The sequence below is a fragment of the Aquila chrysaetos genome, chromosome 10, assembly GCF_900496995.4.
Source record: "Aquila chrysaetos chrysaetos chromosome 10, bAquChr1.4, whole genome shotgun sequence".
In the NCBI taxonomy this organism is placed as follows: Eukaryota; Metazoa; Chordata; class Aves; order Accipitriformes; family Accipitridae; genus Aquila; species Aquila chrysaetos.
Window position 1 is genome coordinate 20,534,396 of NC_044013.1, and position 25,603 is coordinate 20,559,998.

The following is a 25,603-nucleotide window of genomic DNA, read 5'->3' on the forward strand; positions in this document are numbered from 1 at the left end:
CACCCTTCAGTTTAGGATGCACTCATGGGTGTATCTAATTTTTCTTCCTCTTAGTGCTATTCTGATGTTATCAAATTCTATTAAATAACAGTTGGCAACAAAAAAACACTGTACTTTAATTATTTTCTGCTTTGATCTTGTTACTGACCGTTGGGTCCAGATTTGAGAGATTTGAGCTCTTAGCAGAGGGAGGAAGAGTCCTGCTACTCTTAACTCCTAAGTTCTGACAGCTTCAGGACCGGTATGGAGTTTCCATTCTTGAACTCCCTTAGGCCTGTGAAATTGAGGTGATTCTCAGGTTGTGACCATGCCTCTGTAGAGCATCAGTACTTTGAATCGTACCCCAAAAAATGAGCAAGCAACTGATGGGGGGTAAAAAAACTGTTAGAAGTTTGCAGACTGCTTCTTACGCTTCATGGTTGTAGCCAGCCCTGTCTAAATACATTTTTCTGATTATTTTGGTCAGTTAGGATACTTGATGATCTTACTTGCCCTGTGATCTCATATTGGTTTTGATCTTATGTTCTAGGTAACTCAGCAGCTGAAGGCCCGATTCTTACCAAGTCCAGTTGTTATTAAAAAACGTATTGAAGGACTTATTGAGAGAGAATATTTGGCACGAACACCTGAGGATCGCAAAGTATACACTTACGTAGCATAAAATGCGTTCAGAAAATTTGATTTATTCTTGGACTATACTCTTCGCATGAACTGGGAAGTTCTTTTAAATCATTAATATTAAGACGACCATCTCTTCTATTAAATTACAATACATGTTCTAGACCATTCAGATCAAGCCTTTTACTCCTTTTGAGAGTTTTCAACATCAATTGATTGAGCTTCAGGCTTTTCAACGTTATCCCTGTAGAGATCATCCTTACAATTCTTCGAGAAAATGTGAATGTGCCGCGTTTGTTTTCAATACTGTATGAAAACAGAAAAATAAAAACAAATTTAGAAAACACAGCTCACTTAAAAAAATAAAATTGTTGGAATTTCATTTCCCCAGATCTTCAGTGTTGATGTAAATGTGTTTCTGTAGTGTTGCTTAGCACTTCGCGCATTGTATAAGTTGGGTTTAAAAGAAACCACAACTGGGAAGGCAGAATTCCCAGTTATATTGCTCTGCTTCAAATGTTTCTTTAACTAGCCATGTTTAATTTAAATATTTGGTAATCTTTTGATGACCCAAGAAGACAACTTGAGCATGTTTCACTCTTCCAGCTGCACTCACTGTTCCAACAACATGAATCAGGAACTTCTGGGGGCTCAGAAAAGACCGTAATAATTTTGGCTTTCCCTTCTGTAATTTGAGTTCTTCTAAATTAAACTCTATATTGATTAGGTTTGTTCTGGTTTCTTTATAGGAAAAAGGAAAAGATTTTAGTGTGTATAAACTGTATAATAATTTTTGCTGTTGTACTCACTGCTGATGGTGGATTGTACAGGGCGATGTTTTTATTTCACTAAATGTAGACAAAATAAATTTAAAATAAATGGATTTAGTGTACACAAACACCTAATTCAAGTGTGTTAGAGTACAGGGTTGACAATCTTTTGGAACTAAATACTGTCCCCTGGGGAAACGTACTGGGATTATATTTTGTTAATAAACATCATAGAGGGATCTGTAGCCCCAGGGCTTCCCATCATAAGTGCATATTTCAGGAGATTAAAGTGAAGCCAGCATGCACTATTTGTTTTTAAAAATGCATTTTAAACATGCAATAGAAATTTGTTACTGTAATGAAATTTTTAGTTCTTACACTGGAACTTTTTTCTTCTTGTCAGTGTGGCTGCAAAAATAGATTAAAAATTGCAGTTTAGTGGCATCATTATTCTCATAGTTAGAAATGGTTTGAAGTGTGCATTGTACTGCAGAGTTTTTATTAAACAGTGTTTCTGACATTCCAATGCACATATTACATGGTTTCTCTGCCATAGCTATTTTTCTGTTTTCATTCAAAACAATATTTTTTTCTTGATTCACGTTACTTTCATCCATAGATAATGAAAAATATAGTTGGGATGGGCTTCCCAATACGTAGAGCTGTAGTTGAAACAAAAGAAAAACTTGGTTGTAGAGCATTAAGACACTGCCAGAGCATTTCTTGATTAGCCGTATTAAACAAATATGTGGTGGTGGTGTAATGTAGCAATGCGATTGGACAGTATTTTTCATAATGTGTCCCCAATTTCACCCCTCTCCAGCCTGTTAAGATACAGATCCTGGCTATTTTTCAGTAGTAGGATATTTCTTCCAAAGAGGGAGTGGAATTGGAGTGCTATTTTAGTTTGACTGTTCTGAAGCTTTTCTTAAGAAGCTTTACTTAAGTTTACTGCCCCCCCCCCCAACACTCACACACACACACACACATAAGTAGCTTTTAAGTCATCAGAGGGGAGGTGGCCGAGAGACTTTCCTGCCATTGTTCTTCAAGAATTTAGCCCTAAAAGAAAACAGCTAGGCCATTGGCCATTCTAAAAATGTATTTGGTGACAGTTACTAAAACACTTGTGTGTCTGTACAGTATATGCAAAATTTCAATAGAAATGTAATCATTGTTTAGCCATAGAACAATACTAAATACGGGTTGGATGAGATCTGGGTTTTGGATTGTGCTTAAGTCATGAGAAACATCTTCCTCAAAATGTAACTTGCTCTTCCATGTATCAGTATGAAGGTTTTCTTTTATGTGTATCTTATTCTTTAATAGCATTAATGTTGTGATAATTGCATGTTAATGCTTTCCCATGTGCTTTTCAAGGAGAAATGGGTTCACATCCTTTTTCCCTGTGAAGCTTATAGAGATGCTAATGTTGCTATCCATGACAGGAGGACTTTGTCCTTAGTGTTGCGATTGTACTTTTGCTGTGCATCAGCTGAAGCTTTCTACCTCTGGTGGCTTTTGTAAGTGCTGAGCCTGAATGTTCCATGACTGACTGTATAATTATGTGTTTAAGGGTGGTTTTTTTTACAAGCTACGTGGGCAAGAGTGTTTGCTAGAAGAATAACAGGTGGTGATGGCTATCTTCAGTAACAAATACTAAGAGTATAGTTTCCATTTTAAATTTAATAGAATTTTGAAGACACTGTTCAGGAAGGGACTTTTGCTGAAGTCACCTTTTGGAAATGTGCCCTTTACCGTTGAACAACGAGATCATGTTACTGAGGATTTAAAGATGGAGAATGTGAAAACTCTGGTCAAAGAGAACAAGACGTCATTAGGACTCTGCTTAAGGTGAGTTTCATGCTCATGCCTTTACACTGTTGGTGTACATTACTGAGATTTCTTTTACAGTCCCCAGTAGAATTCTGCTGTGCCTTACCTAATTTCATTTTTGCTTCCTTTCTTAATTTCTACTTAAAACTTCTTTGTAATCTTGTTAAAATTTAATCAGTAGGATTGTAGTTACATGTATGAGTGTGATTATTAAGTTTGGCTTCCTTGCATTTATGTGCAGTTAAATACAGTAACAAGACGTAATAAACATGGAGTTTAATTCTTCAGAATTTTTAAAATTAAAAGTAGATTTTGAGTTTTCTAGCTATTTGAAGATACATAGGCATGTACCTTCCTTGTCTACAAGTTTACTTTAAAGGGTCGAGAGTACGCTTCATTTACCATCGTAACAAATAAGATTATCCTATGTATCCCTGATTTAGTTCTTGGTCTTTTCAATGTTAGCTTCCTTTACAGCTTTGATTTGCTCATTTTGTCTCCTAGAATTAATCTGTACAATTTCCCCATTTGCTACAGAACAAATGAATGTTAAGCATGTCTGCAAAGCAGACTGAGTCCTGGATGCTAAACTACTCTTGAATGAAATATCTCTCATCGCTACCTTTCCTAAAGACAAACTTTGCCCCGTCGACCCTAAAGCTTTCAATGTAGTACCATCTGTTCTTGTTACCTTTGCTCGTTGTGAATTGGCAGCTGCCATAAGATTTACATTTCTGGACTTGTAAAAACAGAATCATTGCACTAAATATTTTGGATGACTGAAGTAATTTTATTCACATGTGTTGTAATCAAATTGTACAGTACCTGATAGGTGGCACATATATATATGGTAATAGAGCCTGTCATGCATGCTTTAGGGGATAAGCTTACACAGAGATGGGGTTCCCGTTTTGTCAAAAGTAGCAAAAACTGGAACTACTTGTGGCCTCTCATCCTATGTCCAGAACTGGCCAGAACCTTCATAGCTCAATCAAACTCCTGAACTCTGCGTTGCTAATCAGTGGTTAGAGGTGAGGTGGGCTCTGATCATTAGCTCCCAGTTCCTCGGAGCCCCTGTGGATTAGAGCAGGGATTTGACAGTCTAGAACTAGGCTCACAGCAGTGTGCAGAGCTGGTAAGAGGCATTGTCTTGTTTGTGTCTGTACCGAAGTCCCATTTCTGTTAATATTCATTTTGATATCTTGGATAGTAAATGAAATAACCAATGTGCTCAGTCTGAAGGATGAGTTTAATGGCTCTGTCTTCTGGAGTGTGTCATGTGAAAAGTTTGTAAAATGCAGAACTTGATATTTATCCAGTTTTCAGCTGGATATATGTAAAGAACAGGAGAGTAATTCACCTAACTTGCTGTCCTTCAGTATGTAGGGAAGTGTTCACAGAGTGTGCCCACAAACTGGATTGAATATTCTGAATCTTTCAGCTGGCTTTATCCATGTTTTAACTCTGTACCGGGCATGGCAGAGGTGAACGTTACTGTAAAAATGTAAGGATGCTGTTTTAAATGAAAGTAGCGGCACAGCTTTAACAAATGGCTGCGATAAACACGTGGTGCGCAACAACACCCACCCACATCAGTGCAACCTGGCTTACGTTTTGTGGGTATGGTGGTCTCTTTCAGAGCAGCAGGTCTCCCCAGGTGCACTGCGGTTCATACGTTTGGTGTAACCTTATTGACGTGACCAGAGCTCTTGCTGCAGGAAGGTACTGCTGTGATGGCATTAGTACGTGTCAAGTTTGTAAAACAGCTTCACTTCTGTCAGGGTCCTGCTCTTCTCTTCATTTCTCCTCCAAAACTGGAACTTCGATGGGGAGTGAGTCCATGGGAGCTGATGCGTTTAATATCATTGAGACGAACATGAAGTTTATGGATAGGAAAAGAAGTAACATTTGAACTGAACAGCAGTGATGTTCTATTAATTATTCTTTCTCCTGCAGTTCAAAACTTAGCTTGCGTTCCAGGTACAACAGACGCTGAGGAACCCTCCGATCTTAATGACTGCTGTTCTGTTGCTCCTCTTTGAACGACATACCGCTGCAGTTCGCTTCGTTTGTGTGCCTTATCCTTCAAATGCTGGCAAAGCATTGACGTTTGATCTGTCAGAAGCTGAAGCTAAAGCAAAGGCGGTGCAGTGTATCGTGCACGCTCAGGAAAGAAACGTTTAGGCAGCGGAGTGATGTGTGTTTGCGGCGAGGGGCTGTTGTGCTGTCATCGCAGCGTGTCAGCTGCCGTGCAGGGAGGAGAGCGCATCTCTGGGGAGGGCAAGGGAGGTGCGCGGTGCGAAGCTTCCGAGATCGTTGTGGTGGGAGTTGCCAAGCCCCGCGCAAAATGGGCTTTTAGTAACTCGTATTCATCGTGTAGTAAGATGGTGAGCTGCGCTGGTAGCTTTGTGGCATCCTGGATGACTTCCAGCGAGAAGTAAGTATTACCAGAGATGCCTCTGAGCCAAAAAAAGCAGCGCCTGCGGTACAAAAGCGCTCTGAACGTCGGAAGTTGTGACGCTGGTAGAAACGGCGCCAACCAGGTCGCCGGGACTCCCTCCGCCTGTGCTCCCAGTCTTGCCGCAGCTGAGTCAGAAGGAGCGGGGCCCGCAGCGCGTCCCCGCGGCGCTGCTGTGAGGCCGCACGGCCGTGCGGAACGCTGCGGCCTGCCGGCCGCCGCCGGGGGCCGAGCGTGGCCCCGGGGGGGCCGCTCGGAAGCGCAAGGGCGGGCTCGATCCCCGCCCCCGCGGCGGGGTGAGGGGCAACGGTCAAAGGCCCCAGCCGGGCCGGCCGCGGGGCGGGGACGCCGGGGCCCGGCCCCCTCGCTCGGGCTGTGGGAGATGGGGGAGCCCCCTCCAGCCCGCCGGCAGCCGCCGCGGCCCCCGCTGCCCTCGGCCGCCCGGCAGCCCTCACCCGGGCGCGTCCCCGGGCGGAGGCGGCGCGGCAAGGCCTGCGGGCGGGGCGCCCGGCGTGTGTGTGTAGTGGGGGAACCACTGGCCGGTGTGTGTGTGTGGGGGGAACCACCGGCCGGTGTGTGTGGGGGGGGGGGGACCACCGGCCGGTGTGTGTGTGTCCACCGGCCGGGGGGGAACGGGGCGCTCGGCGGGCGGGGAGCGCCCCGCGACGCGGCGGGGGGGGGGCCGGCACTGCCTGCCCGGTGCTCGGGGGCCGGGTGCTCTGCTTGCGTCTGCACAGGCTCTTCCATGAGCTTTCCTTTTTTCTCTCCTGCTCCTTCCCTTTTTTGTCCTTGCCCTCAGTAAAGCTCTGTTAAACATCCAGCAACGTCTGCTACAAGCTGCCTGTACGGTTGCCCTCTCAAAACTTTGAAGACCGTGTTTTGGAGCAGCATGGATGGGGGCAGGAAAAGCAGCTTCTCTTCCCGTTTAGCGTGACGTGCTCAAGGACGAGGCAAACGAGTCACGTACACAACGTCAGGTGGTGAAACAAAGTAGTGTTAGGTCTGTAAATTGAATCTGAAAATCATGAGTTTTCAGTCTAGTCAGGGGACATCTTTTTAAGTTACAATGCCAGATTTTATTTCTTGCGTGTTTCTTACAAGCTGAAAAAACTCCAAGACATCCAAAGGCCACAGAAAGTGTACGGATTAGTTGGCAGTGATAAATATATTTGTTATGCTTATTATTTATCTTCCCTTCCATCTAGTGTAACCTCTCTCCGGATAAGTGTTACGGAGTTGGGGTAACACATGAGATTTAGCACGTACTGCGAGTCTTGTGCATCATGAACTTGGAGCGGGTGTTAAGGACATGAATAGAAAAATACTAAGAAACTCTGTCTAGGCTGAAACCCTGGTGTCTTGAGCTTTGTTGTTCCAGCAGTTGATCTGCAGTTCTGTGATAGGACAGCACTTGGGCTCACTAGTTACTGCCCACAAAAGGAAACATGTATTACGGAAATCAGGGAGGGGTTTAGCCCTCCCAAAAGGAATATTTCCCGAGCTCTTGGAAACGCACGGTGTCTCCTGTGCATGTTTCGTGTTCTTTGAGTGATGTGTTTCAATAATGAACTATGAGTTTGCATTTTATAGAGGCTCTTAACGTTAAGCACTGCATTAGGCAGAATCACACTGACCCTGCGGTTTGTTCCACAGGTTCATCAGGTAGCAGTAAGCAACTGCTCGGTGCCCTTGTGATATTCACTGGGTGCTGTGTGAAAGGCAGGGGCAGCACTACTACATGAAACAAAGGTGCTGAGAACAAAGGTACCCGCTGGTTTCTTTAACACTGAGCTTTTCTAAGAACCCTGTTATATGCATATTCACCATGGGTGCTTGCCTCCTGCTGACACTGCACAACACTAAAGGTTCATAGTGCTATAGTAACAGCCTGTTGACCAGCACCATTGCTGTGGTTTGATTTGTGTGTCGTAGCCTTATCTGGGAAAAATGCCTGCTGAAACCTATAGGAATTCATCCCAAGTCCCAGGCTGCATGATGTAGTGCTGGGTGCTTGGCAAAAAGATCTCGATTGCTCGTTCCCTTGAGGGAATTGCTACTCATTGCGCTCTTGGGTGAAGCTGGGAATTGCATACCTCCAGGGAAGCAGATTTCACAAAGAAGTGAGTATAAACTCTAGTTCTAGGAAGTCTTGATTCAAATTAAGCCTCCTGTTAGTCTTTTCTGAGCTGGAACCCAGGTGAGGGAGTAATGTCTGAAACTGCACTGCTCTGCACTTGACTCGGTTTGGTCCGTGTGTTGTGATACAGAATATCATCAACATGGAATAATATTTTACACTCAGTCTGCTCAGGTAATAATGGCATTGCAAAATGAAGAGCAACAGAAAAATGAGGTTTTAGCTAGAAATTGGTGAATAATAGACAGAAAAGAGTGAAAATACTATTCCAAAAGGTAGGAGATACGCTTCAGGTCCTCAAATCACTATGCTTCTGCACTTCAAGCATCTTTGGCATCTTCTACACTTTAGCTGCAGTTACAATTGTGCTCTGAAAATCCAGTGTAGATGTGTCTTATTACGTGAGGACAATTATGCTTTCTCTCCAGGTGGGCTGCTAGGATCATCTTTAGTCTGGTGGGTTTTTTACCCTCTTGTTTTTAATCTTAGTTAGTTATTGTTCTCATTAGGTTAGTACCTGGAGCCTCAGCTGTGATCACGTTGTATTTATCCTGTACGTGGAAAGCCACAGCATTCGTTCTTGCTTTAAGGAGCTCATCACTGTATTTACATCTAACATGAAGTTCTTTATTTTTACGACCTTTGAAACGAAGCCAAGTTTTTCAAGGACAGTCTGGCTGTTTTAGGGAAGTACACGCACAAACTACGGTTCTGCAGCAAAATATTTCTGTCTCGTTCCACACTAAGGCTGTAAGGTTCACACAGGTGCTTCTGGTCCTTCAGTCTTCTCATACCAAACACAACCTTGACCCTTGTTTTTACAGTTTTTTGCCTGCAAAGAAAATCTTGAAAATGTGGTGTGACTGTAACTAACACAGCAATATCTGCCTGGGTCTCCGAACAGCCCGACATAGTCTGCCTGCTCTCAGCAGCTATTTATCCTAAAGCAAGAAGGCATATTGATGTTTAGGAGAGATGGGCCTGTTTCACCTTCCCGAGTCATGGAACCGCTGACCTGGATTAGCTGTGGACAAGACAAGGAAATTGTCTGGAGAGATGATGGTCTGGGAGCCATGTGCTCCTGTTTGCCCGAGGAGAAGCTGGGAGGGAAGGGGGATACACTGGTAGGTGCAACTTCCATTCACTGTTTATGAATAGCCCTTAGTAGTCCTGTTCTTGGGAGGAAGAACTCACAATGGGAAGGGAAGTCCTGAAGTCATCGAAGTGAAGCTACATTAGAGCCTGATAGTGCCTTACTATGGCCTTTGAGTTCATATGCAGCTTTTTCTTTGCAAAGTTTGCTAGAACATGCGCCAAATCCAAGCAATGCCTGAGTTTCTTAGACCGTGAGAGCCACTTCTGCTAATACTTGTTTGATGTTTGGATATTGCTTCTTTTGAAATTCTGTTAAAGATGAGGCTAATAATCTCCTGCAGCTTGTCTGTCACAGCATTTGTTATCAACTTTATTATGCAAATCTGCAATTCCAACATAATGTGGGATCCAGGCCAAGACTGGTTTTTTTAATTAGAGTTTGGGGTGTATTATTCTGTATCTCAGGAGGGCTGTCCTCAGGAAAGGGGGTAATTAGACGCCTTCACACCGCGTAGGTCTGACTTGTTCCTTAAGCTGGAGCTTGGACTTATTGGCAAGCTCACCATCACCTGGTGACTTGCTCTTATTAACACTCAGTAGGGTGCAGTTTCTCTCGGCGTCTGCTGCTGGCCTTCCAAGAATTTTGCCTTGAGTTGTCTGCAACAAAGCTAAATGTAAGCTGATTAAATAAACACTTCACTGGTGCTGCAAGTCTCAGTTTTGTTTAGATGTGCCTGTTTTCTTTTTCTGGAACGTTTTTAATTGAAGTGTAATTTATATAAAAACTGCTAGGCTGAATCTTTCAGAAATGAGTCCCTGAAGCTAGGCACTTCAATTCGCATGTAGGCAAGCTGACTCCCTCCTCATGCCACACTGACCTGGGTAGGAGGGGGGTTGATGCTGGGGATGTGGGCAGAGGACTCTCAAAGGTACCATCTTGGGTCACTGCTAGATTTTGACTCTGTGTAGACAAGTCAACAGACTTGACTTTGTTTTCTAATACTAGTTTCTGATAAAACCTCCTATTAGCTCATTATGTTTCATGGATCTTGGTTTGTGTGTATGGAGTGCTTTGGAGTTTGGGGTTTTTTTTAAATATTTTAAGCAAACTGAAAACTGAGGAAGAATCTATCTGTCTGCAAGTGCCCCATAACCTGCTGAGGACACTGTGGTGGGTTGACCCTGGCCGGAGGCCAGGTGCCCACCAAAGCTGTTCTATTGCTCCCCCCTGCTCCCCCCCCCGAGCTGGACAGGGGAGAGAAGAAATAACAAAGGGCTTGTGGGTTGAGGTAAGGACAGGAGAGATCACTCACCAATTACCATCATGGGCAAAACAGACTCAGCTTGGGGAAAATTAAGTTAATTTATTACCAATCAACCAGAGTAGGGTAATGAGGAATAAAACCAAATCTCAAAACACCTTCCCTCCACCCCTCCCTTCTTCCCGGGCACAACTTCACTCCTGGATTCTCTACCTACCCCTGCAGCGGCACAGGGGGACGGGGAATAGGGTTTATGGCCAGTTCATTACACGTTATTTCTGCCGCTTCATCCCCCTCAGGGGCAGGACTCCTCATGCTCTTACCCTGCTCCAGCGTGGGGTCCCTCCCCCAGGAGACAGTCCTCCACGAACTTCTCCAACGTGGGTCCTTCCCATGGGCTGCAGTTCTTCACAAACTGCTCCAGCATGGGTCCCTTCCACGGTGTGCAGTCCTTCAGGAGCACACTGCTCCAGCGTGGGTCCCCCGTGGGGTCACAAGTCCTGCCAGAAAACCTGCTCCAGCGTGGGCTTCCCACGGGGTCACAGCCTCCTTCGGGAACCCACCTGCTCCGGCGTGGGGTCCTCCCCGGGCTGCAGGTGGATATCTGCTCCACCGTGGACCTCCCTGGGCTGCAGGGGGACAGCCTGCCTCACCATGGTCTTCCCCACGGGCTGCAGGGGAATCTCTGCTCCGGTGCCTCCCCCTCCTTCTTCACTGACCTGGGGATCTGCAGGGCTGTTTCTCTCACATGTTCTCACTCCTCTCTCCAGCTGCAGTTTCTGTGTGCCCTGCAACTTTTTTTTTCCTTCTTAAATCTGTTATCACAGAGGTGCTACCACTGTTGCTGATGGGCTGGCCCTTGGCCAGCGGTGGGTCTGTTTTGGAGCTGGCTGGCATTGACTCTGTTGGACATAGGGGAAGCTTCCAGCAGCTTCTCACAGAAGCCAGCCCTGTAATCCCCCTGCTACCAAAACCTTGCCACACAAACCCAGTACAGACACATAGCCCAGATTTGGTTGGAGCTGAATGTAAAAGCTGTCTCAATCAGGTGGTATAAATCCAAATCTTACAAACTTTGTGTTTGTGGCTGTGGTGGGATGCTGGTAGCCAGGCAAGGACAGGCAGTGCCTTTCTATGATGTATTTGTTACTAATAGGAAGCTATAAATGGCAAAAGCATATTTCATGGCTTTTTGCGGGGTGCAGCGTGGGCCCATTGCTGCGAGCGAAGGCACGCTGGCTGCCGGCACCACGGCCTGGACGGTGTAGGAGTTTCTGCAAAGAAACTTGTGCATTTTTGGTTACATGTGTTTATTTGGAAGGCTTTCTACTTTTCCCTGTGTTCAAATTGCTTGAATGTGAACCGTCTGAACGACTAGAGCCGGCCTTCTGCTGTTCATGTTTTCTTTGAGATTTCCCTTGCGTGTGGCTGTAGTGGCCATCAGCCGTCTAACTGGAGGGAGGCCAGCGGTCTAACTGGAGGGAGGCCAGCATATGTCAAAGGCATCTGTATAACCACACGTGTCTCGGGCGTCTTAGGGCATCAGGAGCGGGAAAGCTGACTCAGGCTTCAGGTAGACAGAGGTTCTTTGTTCCGCTCCCTGACCCTTGTCTTGCGGCTGGATCTCGTGCACCCCACCGAGCGCAGAAGAGGGGCTGGAGGGAGGGCGGCATTGCTGCACATTTGGTGCTATCAGTGGGCTGGCTCTCGCCCAACACTGTTGCAGACTGCAGCAGCATCCTCTCTCTCCCCATTGCCTTTGCCTTGGTTTAAGCAGAACGGCAACTTGTTTGGGGTTGGCAGCTGTGATACAGCCTAGTTCGCACCACTCCAGTAAGTCTGGTTTAATGTGAGGTTTCCAAGATCCTGTTGAAGTCAGTGTGTATTTGGAAACTCAGTCCTCAGTCTAGGCTCTTCTTTTCCTGAGAGATTGTTCAGGTACCAATGGTAAAAGCTTGATTGCCTCAAAGACTATGGCAGTTTTAACGTGGGCTTTGGCAGGGTCCGTTGCTAGTGATCTCCCTCGTCTCTGTGTCTCAGTGCTGCTCTCCCAGCTTTGCGTTTGCGCCAAAGTCCACGTTGCTTGAGGATAACTTATTTGCTTTACTTTTGTAAATATAGTCACTAAGCGTACAGGGAAGATGTGGTTTGATCCTAGCTGTCCCTCTGATGGTGTGTGCTGTAGTGCTGCGAGGATGCCTGTTCCCCCAGCTGCTGCAGCCGAGTGTCGGGAGGAGCCTCTCTCATTTTAGTTTGCATTTTATCTCCCGTGAGTCTTGAAACTCTACCTTGTCCGTGCATCTCCTAGCATAGTGTTTCTCATAGCAGGAGTCTCAAGTCGCTGGGTCCCGTCAATGGGAGGAGTTGCAGCCTGCTGCGCTGATGCTGCTGCCAGGTCGGAGCTGCGACTCCCAGCAGCGGCCGAGGGTCAGCCCTCCTGGTAGCTCTGCGAGGTAAGACAGGCTGCAGCCTGCAGCAAGCTTCCCTGTCCCTCTCCTCTTTATAACTGTTTTGGGGGGTTTTTTTGGTTGGTTGATTGGTTGGGGTTTTTTTATTATTTTCCTTTTCTTTTGTGCGTGTGTGCCCTTGGATCCTGATTCGCAGTGTGCAGTGGAGCTCTGTATTTTCTGTGTCTGCTGACAGACCCTCGCTGGATTCCTACTCTTTGTTAGCTGGTTAAAAAGAAGAAACAAGAACTGTTTGGGAGAGAAGTCTACTTAAAAAAATGCAGTAGGCTAGATGGTTTTTTGCTCTTTTGGTCATTGGGGTTTTACTTTTCTCTGAAGTGATGATGAATTGGAGTCACAAGGTTTGGAGCAAGAGACAAACTCTTTGAAAAGCCTATAGTATTCAAGTAAGACCTTAATCCTGATTTTTTTTGTCTCAGTACTGTCTATGCTGTAGATAATTGTCATCTAGCAGGTTAATTTAGGATTTTTGTCCTTGTTATAGGCAGCGCTTGAAATTGGCGTAAAACAAAAAAAGGTCTTTTAACAGTTAGTAAGCCCAAGACATTGCAGGTATTTTATGAGGCCTGGTCGCGAGATGATTAGGTAATTCACACCCAGTCTCTCTGAAGTTAATTATGTGCTAGCATACAAAGCCTAAATCCTTATAAAGTAACTTCCTTACAGATGTTACTATAAACTTATTAAATCCTGTGATGCATCATCAGTCTTGTTGGTGTCAGCTAGAGTGAAGGGCTCTGAGTATGACAGAGGACTAGGCACGTCTTAAGAATTCATTATGACAAAGAATTTTTAATTATTTTGCTGTGCCTTTCCACCATAAGATTTTAAACATGTAGCAGACAGTAGTCTCTGAGGCTTCACACAATAAAGTGTTTGTTAGTTGTTTACCTTTGGACTTTATTTTATGCAGGGCTTACTAGTGTATATATTGGTGGTAGATACAAATATTCGTATCTGACCTGCTCTTACACGAAGCTGGACTACCCCAGCAGTCTGCTGTACGTTCTGCTGTGTTGCCAGCCGCTAGCATGTGGGAACGCAGCTCCAACATATTTTTTGAGTACCATATCAGAATTTTTTTCCCCCCTCCCCTCAGCAGGGTGACTTTTCCCATAAGATTGAACTGCTATTTTTCTAATCTCTTAGAGAAATCTTTCTTGGAGTGTTCAGTAGGTCACTATGAATAATGTGCTTTTCCGTTTGGCAGCCAGACTGGAAAGCTGGGGGAAGGGGGAGCAAAGGGGAAGGCAAGGACTCATTACATTTGGGGATCGGAGTGAAACCAGCACTTTCCTTTTCTTACAAGATCCAGCAAAATGCAGCACTTTGTTCTGATGGCAGTCATCCCTTTCCTACCTGAGACCTTCTTGGTGCCTCTGAGAAAAGCAGTGGGTGAGGAGGTCAAAACTCACCAGGCTGCAGCAGCGAGGATCATGGCATCCTGGCTTTACCCCAAGGTTTATGGGGGCAATAGACTGGGGACAAAGTGAGGGCATGAGAATACCCTTGCCCAAGGTTGAGGAGCCTGGGTTTGAGCCCTTCCCCGTGGACATTTAGATGTCAAAGCAAAGTGGAAGAGGAGCAGAGCACTCCTTTACTGGATGGTGCTTAGCCAGCGTGGGCGGTGGGGCTGCTCTCTGAAGGAGGGGTTCAGGCAAGGCTGATGTTCAGTTCATCCCATGCTCCTTGTGGTGGGAGTGGTGGGGACCGCTGACCTGGAGCTGCTGGAGAGCTTATGGGTCCGAGAACCAGGCCTAAAACTGTTCTCCAGGTAGCTCTATCAGATAGAGCTCACAGGTGAGACTGCTTCCCCGTCCCACCCCAGCAAGCGCACTGCTCACAGAGGAAACACGGCATGGTGGCAAGGTTCATGATTTGGCCCTTTTTGTGCGTAGGCTCGGTTTCTTGGCCGTTGTAAAACCTGGTGACACTTGAAATAGGTGGCAGCTACATCAGATCCCAGCTCTGCGCAGGAGAGATGCTGGTCACCTTCAGCAGTCTCTGTGGGAGGCACCTGCCCATCTGGAAACCAGCTTGGCTCCCACCAGCTACAGCAGGAGCTGGAGGGAGATGTGGTGTCTGCATCATTTCCGAACCCCTACTCCTCCCGGCTTGCCAGCCCTTACTCTCTACAGCTGCTTTGCAAGAGTTCATGTTACCAGTACTTTATCTTCTTCACTACGACGCTGCTGCCCCCATAGGATTTTAAACAGCCGGGCTGATGCGATTCGGGTGGGGATGGGGACAGAGAGCCGTGTGAGCCTGTAGTGTTTGATGGGACGGTGCAAGGAGAGCAGCACTCGCTCCCTCTTCGCGCCCGTGAGAATGAACGGTTTGCCGGTGGAGAAGTGACGGGGTGCCCTGCTCTGTGGGAGAAGGGGAAAGGGAGGGCAGGTACCGGGACTGCGGTGTAGTAGCAGCCCAAGGGGGTGATCACCTGGGGAGGGAGTGAGCGTGCAGGTGGGGTGAGCGTGGTGGAGCAAGTGCTCTGCAACTGAGCCAACGCACACGCTCTGCGTTTTCAGAGGCATTGCGGCATGTCCCTGAACTTGCCACCCAGCCCCTAGCAGTCTGGTAAATCCTACGTCCGTGCATGTGCTCAGTCACCTTCTGAATCCCCAAAAACTTCTAGTATCACATTGCCTTGTGGCAGGCTTAACGATATGTGTGGAGAAGTGTTTCCTCACTTGCTTGGAAATGGGTTTTGGTAGCTGCAGTTGGTCCCCTCGCTGCTTTTTGGGAGGGTACTTTAACCTATGGCTGCCCCTTTACCCTCCTGATGCCACTCATAACCTTATAGATCTATAATATATCCTGCCATGGTTCCTTCTCCAGGCTGAAGGTCCTCATCAGCTTGCTACTCTCACTGAAGCGGCTTCTTTCATTACTCTTGTCTTCCTCCTCCTGCTTTCTCCCTAAATCTCCACATCCATCTTATTAAAGGGCAGCTGGAACAGCACATACTATTCAAGATACAGATGCGCTATGGATTTATAGGTTGCCATACAATGTTTTCCATTTCCCTCGCTATTCTTTCCCTAGTAATGCCATTGTTTCAGGCTGCTGCTGACCGCAAAGCCGCCACTTTCACCCAACTGCCAGCTCAGCCCCTGTCAGCGTTGCTGGGCCATACGCCAGCCTGCGGTCCCACAGCTGCACGCATGGGGTGAGGATTGCTTCCCCCACCCGTGTTTGTGTTCACTCATATTTACCCGCTTTGACCCTTACGGATCTGCGTTCGTTTGTCTGACCCTAAGGCAGTACCGCAGGGTGGTGCCTTGCTTCGGCATGCTGCCGCCGTGGCCGTGCCGGGCATCTCTGCCATGCCCAGCACCGTTGCCTCCCACCACAACAGGGACCCCGAAATGCAGCTCGTGCTTCCAGCTACAAACTGAGCCCCGATGAACTTTCTTTGTTTCTTTGTTTCTTTTTTTTTCTTGTACGGGCAAAATGCCCCTTTTCCTCACCTGCAGGAAGGCAGATGACTGCTTGCCCCTGGCCTGTAGCAAAGGGTTGATGAATCATTTCCTTTTCCATATTTTAGTAAAATTGTGTTGTTCAGAGCTCATCTAGAGCGTTTTAATGTTTTGAGTACTTGCACTCTTCTCTTTGCTCTCTTCCTGCAATTGTCCGAAGGCTGGATTTTTTTGTCTCCCTCCCAACAGTTGTTGTTGCTTGCTTGGAAGTGTTGCGGATGGGTTTGTCTCTATCAGTGCAAAATAATTTTTTTCCTCACTTTCTAGTCAGCCTTTTTATCTTTATTGCACATTGGCGTCAGTACGATTTTAAAGCATGAATGTGAATTTCTACCAGTGAGAGTGATCTTCTACGTAAAGGAAACCAAGGCACTGCTACTTGTGCCTTTAAACCTTGGAGATTTTGCTCAGCTGAATATAAAGCTAGGGTTGTATTTAAAAAAAAAAAAATAAAAAATTAGTTCAGAGTTTTGAATAACAACCTCTTATTAATGCTGGGATTTGTGCACAGTGAACCACTGCTTTGTGTGCTTGGCTGTTTGAGAGGGAAACTGGTATGTCAGCAGAGAGAGATGTGTTGCTCTTAATTAGGTGGAGCTGGATGCATCATTGGAGGCCCCAGTTCTGATTTAAATACTGACTGCAGTGGGGGCAGTTCTGTATAGAAAATGGGAGTTGGCTTGACTTGTATGTATTGCTCCTGGGTTGGCAAAATAAGGAGATGAAGGGACAGTGTGATTTATTGTCTAGATACTAGAAGAGGCCTGGAAAGAGGTGTATATTCAGCATTCCTATTGCAGTCTACACAATAAGCTAAATTAAGTACCAATATGTAAACCCAAGGAGCAAGGAAAAAAATCTGGAGTTTGCTGAAGTGTGCTGATTACATGGGTGTCTCAGCATTAAAAAAAAAAAAAGAGAGAGAGAGAGAGAGTGAGAAAAGAGGCAAACAGAGCACTGAAAGGGGGAAGCCTGGTACCCAGCTTTTATGGGCTATGTATAATAACCCAGAACCTGGTTTCCAGCTAGGCAGCAAGCCACCTGTATTGTGAAGTGCATAACTAGGAGTCCAAGTTTTTTCCCAAAGCTCCTCTTTCCTGAGGCTGATTCATATCTGCCCTTATTGTTATCTGTTGTGTTCACATGTTGGGGTTTTTTTCTTTTGTTAGTCTGTTTTCCTTCCTTGTTTCTAAAGAATAGCTTATCTGTACACCCCAGAAGGGTGTGACTCGCAAAGATCATGAGCTTTTTACAATGAGCTAAAACCAGCCTGCTGACTACAAGAAAATATGTTGAGGTATTCAAACACGAGTGCCACATTGCCTTTGCAAAAGGCTGCAATCGCACCGAGATGTACACTGCTGGGACTCGGATGGATCCGGAGCGTCTGTTTCCACTGCTGACAGGCAAGTGTGCTTACAACATCACCTCATCTTGGAGAATTACTGCTTTTGTGTTTCAGTGCTCTTCATCTCTGCTGCCCTGTGCTGTGAAGTACAGGAGCAGTAGGACACACAGGTGTTTCTGGACGCATCGGTCGCATGTACACAGTAACCAGAGCTCAAGTCTTGGAGTTGGAAAATGAGCCTTCAGCTGAGCTCTGCTCTGATGTGAGTGACCTGGGACTGGCCACATAATGCCTCGTCACTCCTTGTCTGCCTCCTTGTGCACATTAACTGTGCGTACCTGCGTATTTCATCGGGTTATTGCAAACCCTGTAGAAGATTGAATTCATTCGGTTGAAGTCTTAGAGTACTCCCCTCGTGTTACTGAGGCTCCGGTAGTAGGAGAAGGAGAGGGAAGGCACCAATTTGTCCGTTTTTATTTTTTGTCAGGAACCTTTGCAATGGATGACAGAGCAGACTCTCTGATGACTGTGCACCTTCTCGCCAATTCAGGACACTCATTGCTTCTGCAGCAAACTCTAGATCGGCTTTTGGAGTGGATCTGCCCAGACATTCGTCTTTTCACGGTGTCCGAGCGAGTTACTCCATTGAAATACTATGAGAGATATCGTAAGAGAAGCTGTGGCTTTCCTGGAATATCTGTTCTCCTTTTTCTACACGAGGACTTGGGAGAAGAACGGATTTTCCAGGTCCATGAGCAATTCCAGCGTCCACCCTGGCGCTACCAGTGTGCCCAGATTGCTAATGGGCAAAGCCACCCCTATGCCCCAGCTCACCAGGACTTCTACAGCCTGGATGACCAGATGCCTGTGTGGGGCATCAGGCGGGTGCACTGTGGCCCTGAAATCCTGCGTGTCACCCTCTACTGCAGTTTTGATAACTACGAGGACGCAGTGAGACTCTATGAGATGATCCTACAGCAAGAAGCGACTATGCAGAAAAGTAACTTCTGTGTCTTTGTGTTGTACGCAACCCAAAATATTGCCGTGCAGCTCTGCTTGAAGCAGCTGCCCGTCGGGGTGGCTGCTGAGCCGAAGGAGTCATCAGCCTTGCAGTTCAAGGTGCGAGAGATTGGGCAGCTGGTGCCCCTCCTGCCTAACCCCTGTATTCCTGTCAGTAGCACCAGGTGGCAAACGCGGGACTACGAAGGAAATAAAATTCTGCTTCAGGTATGTGTCTGGGGTGCTCTGAGAGGAGGTTTTTTAGTTTGGTTTTTTTTTTTTTTTCTTCCAAGGAAAGTGGGACTGGTTCAAAATGGAAATTAAGATTTTACTTGTTCATGCTTTCTTCTGAATTTGTGAATGCAGTAATTGGTATCTGCCAGTGCTGTGATGCTGTTGATAAATATAAGCACAGATCCTTGGAATGTTTTTATATTGTTAAATTAGCATCATTACTGCTTGCCTGAAATTAAAAGTATTAATGCTTTTTTGAGCAGGCTAGTTTAACATCTTTCCTTCCCTGCCCAAATCAAATGATCGTAACAGCCTATTCTTTTGATAAGTCATTACATTATAAATGTTTTTGAAAGCAGATATTTAGCATCCAAAACCAGATATAAGAACAGTGTTGATACAACATAGCCTGTGATAGATTTTGTGAGCTTTTGAGTGAGTTGCAGTTGGGTGAAAGTGCCGAAGAAGTGTGTCATAGGAAATCTCTGCCTTTTCTCTTCAAGTGTGTGGTCCAGAGGTTGTATGAATACAAATAAATAAAAAACAACAAAAAAGACTGCGCTAAGATCATACATAGTGGGAATTGTGAGCAGGAGGGCAGTTTAGCTCAGTGTGCTTTCTTTCTATTGTAACAACCCCTCCCACCTCTGATTTTATTTTTTTTTTTTAATTTGGATATTTAAATAATTTGCCCATCCTGTGTTTTTATTTTTTCCTTCCAGAGCTCATTTGTTACAAATCAAGTTAATTATTCTCTCTGGCCTATTTTTATGCTACTCTGAGCACTAATCCTCAGGGCAGCCTTTGTGTACTTCTCATTCAGTATCACTTTATGAACTGGTTTGCCACCCACTTGGACTGGACAAGGCCCGAGCATCTTCACGTAGCTTTGAAGTTGGTCCTGCCTGGAGCAGAGGACTGGGCAGGTGACCTCCAGAGGTCCCTTCCTAAATTACTTTGTGGTTCTTCCTGCTGTAGATACAAGGTCTTTAAGCTGACAGACACACGTGAATTCATTGGCATGAAATTTGGAAGCTTTTTTGGGGGGTGTACCCATGCTGCACTGTGCTCCTGGCTAAGGAAGCTGGAGCCCACTTGAACCTGAGGATGTGTATCTTGTGTCCGTGCTCCACACAGCACGCTGACAGCCTAGCACGCAGCACTTTATTTCGCAATGCTTCAATTCATACTGTAAATCTTTAGTCTAAGTACCTGAAAAGGATTTATTTTTTCCCCTCTGACTTATTGCAAACCAAATCCAAGGGTCTGCTCATGGACTACCACCCTGAGCCTGCAAGAACTCTTTCCTTGGTTTTATTGGGGAAGAGATAACCCAAGCCACCTAGTTTGATAAAGAAGTAAATAAAGCAGATCCTCTCTTTTTTTTTTCTGAAGTTGCTCACTAATTACTGTTCTATTCAATGTCCTTTCTCTGAGTGTTTACAGCAGATCCCTGTGGCTCAAATTTTACAAGTTTAGCCATAAGACTCAGGTAGGAGTCTTAAGTAGGAGAGTAGGGCCATCTCCGTGTGCTGTTTTGTAAATAAAGACATGAAATGTGTCTCTAGTCTTGCAGAGGATTGGTGAGGCGGGTGCCTTGCTCTGGGCTGGTGTCCCCAGGGGCGGCATGCCCCATGGGAAGAAGTGGGACATGCTCAGCAGGTCCTGGTCCCCTTGGCCTCACTGCTCTGATGGGTATCTCCTCCCTGGATTACTGCTGGTCCATGTGTTGCCCAGCCATCAAAGAAATGCCATTTGATCCAGAGCTTCCTGAACAAGTTTATTTCCAGAAACAGCCAGTCAGGATTTGCAGATGTGAAGGAGCTCCGGTAGTTCTAATGCCACCAAGAAGGTTTGGGGACAGGCACAGCTGTTTGTGTGTGCACTAGTCCTGAGGGCCCTCTGAAAGCTGCCCATGAGCACCACAGCATGTGCATGCTGCCATCAGGAAAATCCCAAAGAGAGGTGTAAGAGCTTGATAGACACTACATGGTCGTTCAGGTTTTTTGTCGAGACTGGGTTTCAGCCACATCTGTCTGCCCACGGACCTATGTCTGACCGTAGGTGGCTGCCTTGGCATGAACATCAAGAGGACAAATGCATGTGTTACACCCCACTGATAGACTCCTGAGCTGCCTGTGTTAAACTTCAGGGTCTTCTGAAGCCAGCTGTGGTAACTGGCAGTGACTCTCCTTTCCAAGTGTTCATCTAGTTTCTCCTTTAATCCATGTGAACTTTTTTTATCTACAACATACTTTGGCAGGGACTTCCCCTGGTCTACTGCCACCTTCATTTAATTGAAACTGTCTCCAGCTGGCTTCATTTGATGGCCTCTGCTTCTTGCATTGCAGATGGTGGGGAATGGACAATACCTATCTGTTTCTCCAGGTGGCTCATGGTGTTTTAGCCTTTTATCCTCTCCCTCCCAAACTGTTTTTTTCCCCAGGCTTAAAATTACCAGCATACACGATTGTTCCTTTACTGTACTTGCAATTATCTGTGTTGTCCATTTCTGAGCATTTCCAGCTCCACAATACTCTGTTATGAGCTGCAGGTGAGGGACAGGCACCATGGTCCAGCTTTGGGACCAGAGCTGCACCACGCATAACAATGTTCTCCATTTCGTTCAGAATAATTCTTAAGATTTCATTTGCTTTCTAGACTGCTGTCAGGCATTGAACTGATGCTAACATGGTGCTGCCTGTCACAGAAATGAGGCCTCTGGGTTACAGTCAGCTTACAACCTAGCATTTTGTATGTGAAGCTGGGATTGGTTTTCTCCATGTGCATCACGTTATCTACATTAAGTTTCATCTGCCATCGCTCAGGCTTGTAAGACTCCAATGCTGTTCTCTAGTGGGGCTCCGACTGACTCACACTGCAGGTGATTTCAGCACAGCGAGGCTGGGTGAGAGCATCGTCGCTTGGTCAAGTGTCGTGGTTTAACCCCAGCCAGCAACTAAGCACCACGCAGCTGCTCACTCACTCCCCCACCCACCCAGTGGGATGGGGGAGAAAATCAGGAAAAGAAGTAAAACTTGTGAGTCAAGATAAGAACGGTTTAATAGAACAGAAAAGAAGAAACTAATAATGATGATGATAACACTAATAAAATGACAACAGCAATAATAAAAGGATTGGAATATACAAATGATGCACAATGCAATTGCTCACCACCCGCCAATCAATGCCCAGTTAGTCCCTGAGCGGCGATCCCCCACCCCCACTCCCCCCCCAGTTTACATACTGGGCATGATGTCACATGGTATGGAATACCCCGTTGGCCAGTTTGGGTCAGCTGCCCTGGCTGCGTCCCTTCCCAGCTTCTTGTGCCCCTCCAGCCTTCTTGCTGGCTGGGCATCAGAAGCTGAAAAATCCTTGACTTTAGACTAAACATTATTTAGCAACTGAAAACATCAGTGTTATCAACATTCTTCTCATACCTAACTCAAAAACATAGCACTGTACCAGCTACTAGGAAGACAATCAATTCTATCCCAGCTGAAACCAGGACATCAAGGTAGAACGGTATGTTAATGGGGTTCTCTCCAAATTTTCTTCAACAGGTTCAAGGCAGCTCCAAGCCCCATGAAACAAATGTTGGGTTTTCCCATCAGCATAATAATGCAGGCAATGAAAAAATCCTGCAGGACTCTGTCCCAGCCCCTTTCCCTGTGAAGCAGGGTAATCCTGGGCGGAGAAGCCAGGAGGTCAGATCCACAAAGGGTAAACCAAAGTCTGACCAAAGCGAAGCCCTTACTCCTAGGCAAGCCAGTGGTGACCTCCACAGGCACTTCTGCTCTTCTCACAGCGGTCCAGCCAGCCGGTCGTGGTGGGATGCCACCTCTCTCCGCAGGCAGGCGAGCAGCAAGCCGCAGGCTTCTCTCCAGGAGAGCTGCATTCGTCAGCAGGCAGCGGAGACCAACGTTGACACCGGGCTCACGGTGGTGAATCCTGCGAGCGACCGCTGGCTGCTGAACCGCTTTTCCAGGGACCTGCGGAGCAGCCTCCTCCAGCCGCAAGCACCCATGGATGGGGCCAGCAGTGCCGTGCCCTGCCAGGACAGGGCCCAGCTGCTGTTTGCTGCAGCCAAAAGGAGTGAAGGAGCAGGGCAAAGAGCTTCGGGCTTCCACTTGCAAACACCACGAGCCAGCCCCGCAAACAGAGCGGAGGATGACGAGGAGGAATTCTTTATATGACTGAAAACAAATGTGCCAGATGGACTCATCATTTCCAAATGACAGTGGAGTGCTTTTGTGTGTATTGTGCCTCCTCGTGCCGTGACCGCTGCTGCTTAGTTTACCTCTGTAGCTGTGGCTACATTTCAGTAGTGGGTTCACTGAGGTATATGCTTACTTTCCATGGAGCGATACAAAGGAGGCTGCAGGCAAAGCAGGAAAAATAACACTGTATTTACAGAAAGGTTTATTTTTTTAATGCAGAATAGATTGCAGGATTATTGTGCAATGAATAGGAATAAGCCATATGACTCCTAGAGCTGTTCTAAGATGCTAAAAAATAGCCAGTGCCATCTTCAGATGGGGTTAGGAGGTGCAGTTTGCCTAAGCTGCCCAAGCAGCTGGATGCCCCCAGGCACGGGGGCTCATCGTCCCTCACTGGGACGTATTAGAACAAGGTAGTGGCATGGTCACAGTGGTTACGCCAATTTTCCTCTGTGTTCCTTCTTGCTTCCCCTGTTGTTGGTATTTAAAAGCTATCAACATTGTCAATTTTATGCAAGGTGTGAAACATAAGGATTTTTTTTTTCAATATTTTTGAAGAAAACAATTTCTAGAGAGACCTTTTTGCCAAATTAGCACAGCACATGCAAAAAAAAGAACACTTGCAGAGAATAGTTTGAGCTATGTTTATGCTCCAGTAAGACCTGCTGTTGTGGATTCATATGACACTTAAAATAAACCCAGCAACAGGCCAGGCTTTGTTAGACCAGTGTGCAGTTATCAGCAGGCAATCCTAATTGGGTTTTAATTAACAGAAGACAAGAGAAATTAAGAGTCTTGGAGGGAACTGCTGAGTGCTGGAGAGTGAAAAGGACAGGAGAAATGAAGTAATGTTTCAGCAACAGATGCTGAAATAACTCCCATCTTGATCAGCAGTTTTCTCAAGTAGGATTAAGTAAATCTCAAGGGGAAAGAAATGGGAAGTGCATGATAGAGGAATGAAATTATTGAATGAAGAGCCAAATCTGATCATACTTACCTTCCAAACAGCACAACAGAGAAGTATTTTCTCCTTAAATATATCTGAATTCTGCTTTACACAGAAGTGTGAATTTGTTTGGAGAGTGTCTTCTTATTGCCTCTTCTTAGTTCATAACTCAAGTTTGACAGACAATGGCTTCTTGTGGCCCAAGGAGAGGCAGAAGGTGAAGAGCAGCAGCAGAGCCTTCCTGCGGGGGCGGGGGTTCTGCACAATTTTGTGGGTATTTACTTGTACGTGTGCCAGCTGAACACAGCCCATGCTGCACTGCACGAGCTTTGTTACCCCGGGAAGTCCAAACCCATCCCCCTGCTGCTGGTGGGCTCTGCGGCCCAGTGGGACTAGAGAGCGATGCCGTTGCTGGATGTTAGCTCGGGCTTCGGGAAGGCCAAGGTTTTGGAGAAGTTTTGAAGGCCCAGCCGAGTTGGTCTGAAGAGCTGCAGGTGGGAATAGGGCAGTCCCTGCTCTGTGCCTCCGCGCCCTCACAGCTGGTGTTGCCCTGGAAGCGATGCTCATGTACCCTTTGATTTGGGGACCAACACCTGCAGAAAGCTGAACAGGACACTTGTTTCACTGGACACTTACAATCCCCCCCATGTTTTCATAAGCTCCATAAAAATTTTGGACCTTTTAATAAATCATATGGTGATATTTTACATCTGTGAGGGTGATTATTTAATCTTACCTAGCATGCTAGAAACTGAGCCAGTGCTTTTCAGAACTGGAGAAAATGTTTAGTCAATTAGGAAAGCAGCAAAGAGGAGAGCTTGCTGGTGGGTCAGCTCTCTGGGTTCACTGTGGTGTGTGCGAGGACGGGCTGGGAGGGTTAAGGAGAGAGGAGGGGGATTGGGGTAGGGCAGTGGCCTATAAACATGGGGTTACAGCCCTGGCAGTGGGCATGGAGGGGATAGTCATGAACCCAGGAGTAAAGCCAGAAGTGGGATTTGTGGGAGAAATGGCTTTGAAGAGAGATTTCATGGCCTTCTCTCTACTTTTTCATGCCAAAGGTACTTGAGTGTCACTGTTCAGCATAATCTCATTTTACTGAAGAGAAAGAGGGTGCTTAAGAGGTAGAAGGTCAGTATCTAGCACGGAGAAAATGCTCCATCATTTAAAATGAAAAAGAGAATGATACATGAGGTTCACCTGCCTGCAATAGATCACAGAAGAAAAGGACTTCAAGTCAAAGGAAAACTGCTCTGAAAATACTGCTTGTAACAGTAAGTATATAAAATCCATGTATTCTAAGTGCAGAATACACCTAGTGTAAACGCTGTATTACACAGGCAGCTGTTGGTCAGAGAGCACAGTTTCTCCCTGGATGAATTCAGTAGTGAAAGGCAAAGGTTCACATTTTCCATAGGCTGTTCATATCTCTGCAACCTTTATTTTACATTTCTTCCTTGCATACTGTGTCATTTCTTTCAGGTTTTTAAAAAAAGGCTAATAAGAGAGAGCGCGGGTTGACAGGGGTCTGCTGAAGCTCTGTGCCCCAAACAACACATGAGGAGCTCAGAGGTAAGCAGCCAGACCTGGCGGCCTCTTGGGAATGGGCGGCCGTGCGAGGTGTGCGGGGTTGGCACGGCTGGCGGCGGGCTGAGCCGGGGGCTCCTCCCTGCCCCAGCTCCCATCCCATGTGCTGGTCCCAGCAAAGCATGCGGGGGAAAACAGTCTTGGTG

At 46.2% G+C, this 25,603-nt stretch overlaps 2 protein-coding genes across 4 annotated transcripts in view; both read left to right on the forward strand.

Moving 5' to 3' along the window:
* The window catches only part of CUL3 (cullin 3), a 58,534-nt gene extending 57,190 nt beyond the window's left edge, over window positions 1–1,344 (forward strand). Inside the window, exon 16 of the mRNA XM_030029312.2 lies at window positions 530–1,344. Coding sequence (XP_029885172.1) covers window positions 530–661 — 132 coding nt within the window. The 3' untranslated portion in view covers window positions 662–1,344. The remainder of the gene's footprint in view (window positions 1–529) is intronic.
* A 10,742-nt stretch (window positions 1,345–12,086) lies between these two features.
* Window positions 12,087–24,580, forward strand: FAM124B (family with sequence similarity 124 member B). Of its 3 annotated transcripts, XM_041126927.1 has the most exons (4): window positions 15,766–17,014; window positions 17,062–17,529; window positions 17,959–18,698; window positions 22,271–24,580. In XM_041126927.1, the coding sequence occupies exons 2-4, from the start codon at window positions 17,475–17,477 to the stop codon at window positions 22,901–22,903; spliced, it is 1,428 nt and encodes a 475-aa protein (XP_040982861.1). In that variant the 5' UTR covers window positions 15,766–17,014; window positions 17,062–17,474; the 3' UTR covers window positions 22,904–24,580. The 3 variants fall into 3 exon arrangements, with proteins under 3 accessions (XP_040982862.1, XP_040982861.1, XP_029885182.1); XM_041126928.1 differs by lacking the exons at window positions 15,766–17,014; window positions 17,062–17,529 and adding an exon at window positions 12,087–12,629; XM_030029322.2 differs by having other exon boundaries at window positions 15,766–17,529.
* Window positions 24,581–25,603: the final 1,023 nt, after the last annotated feature.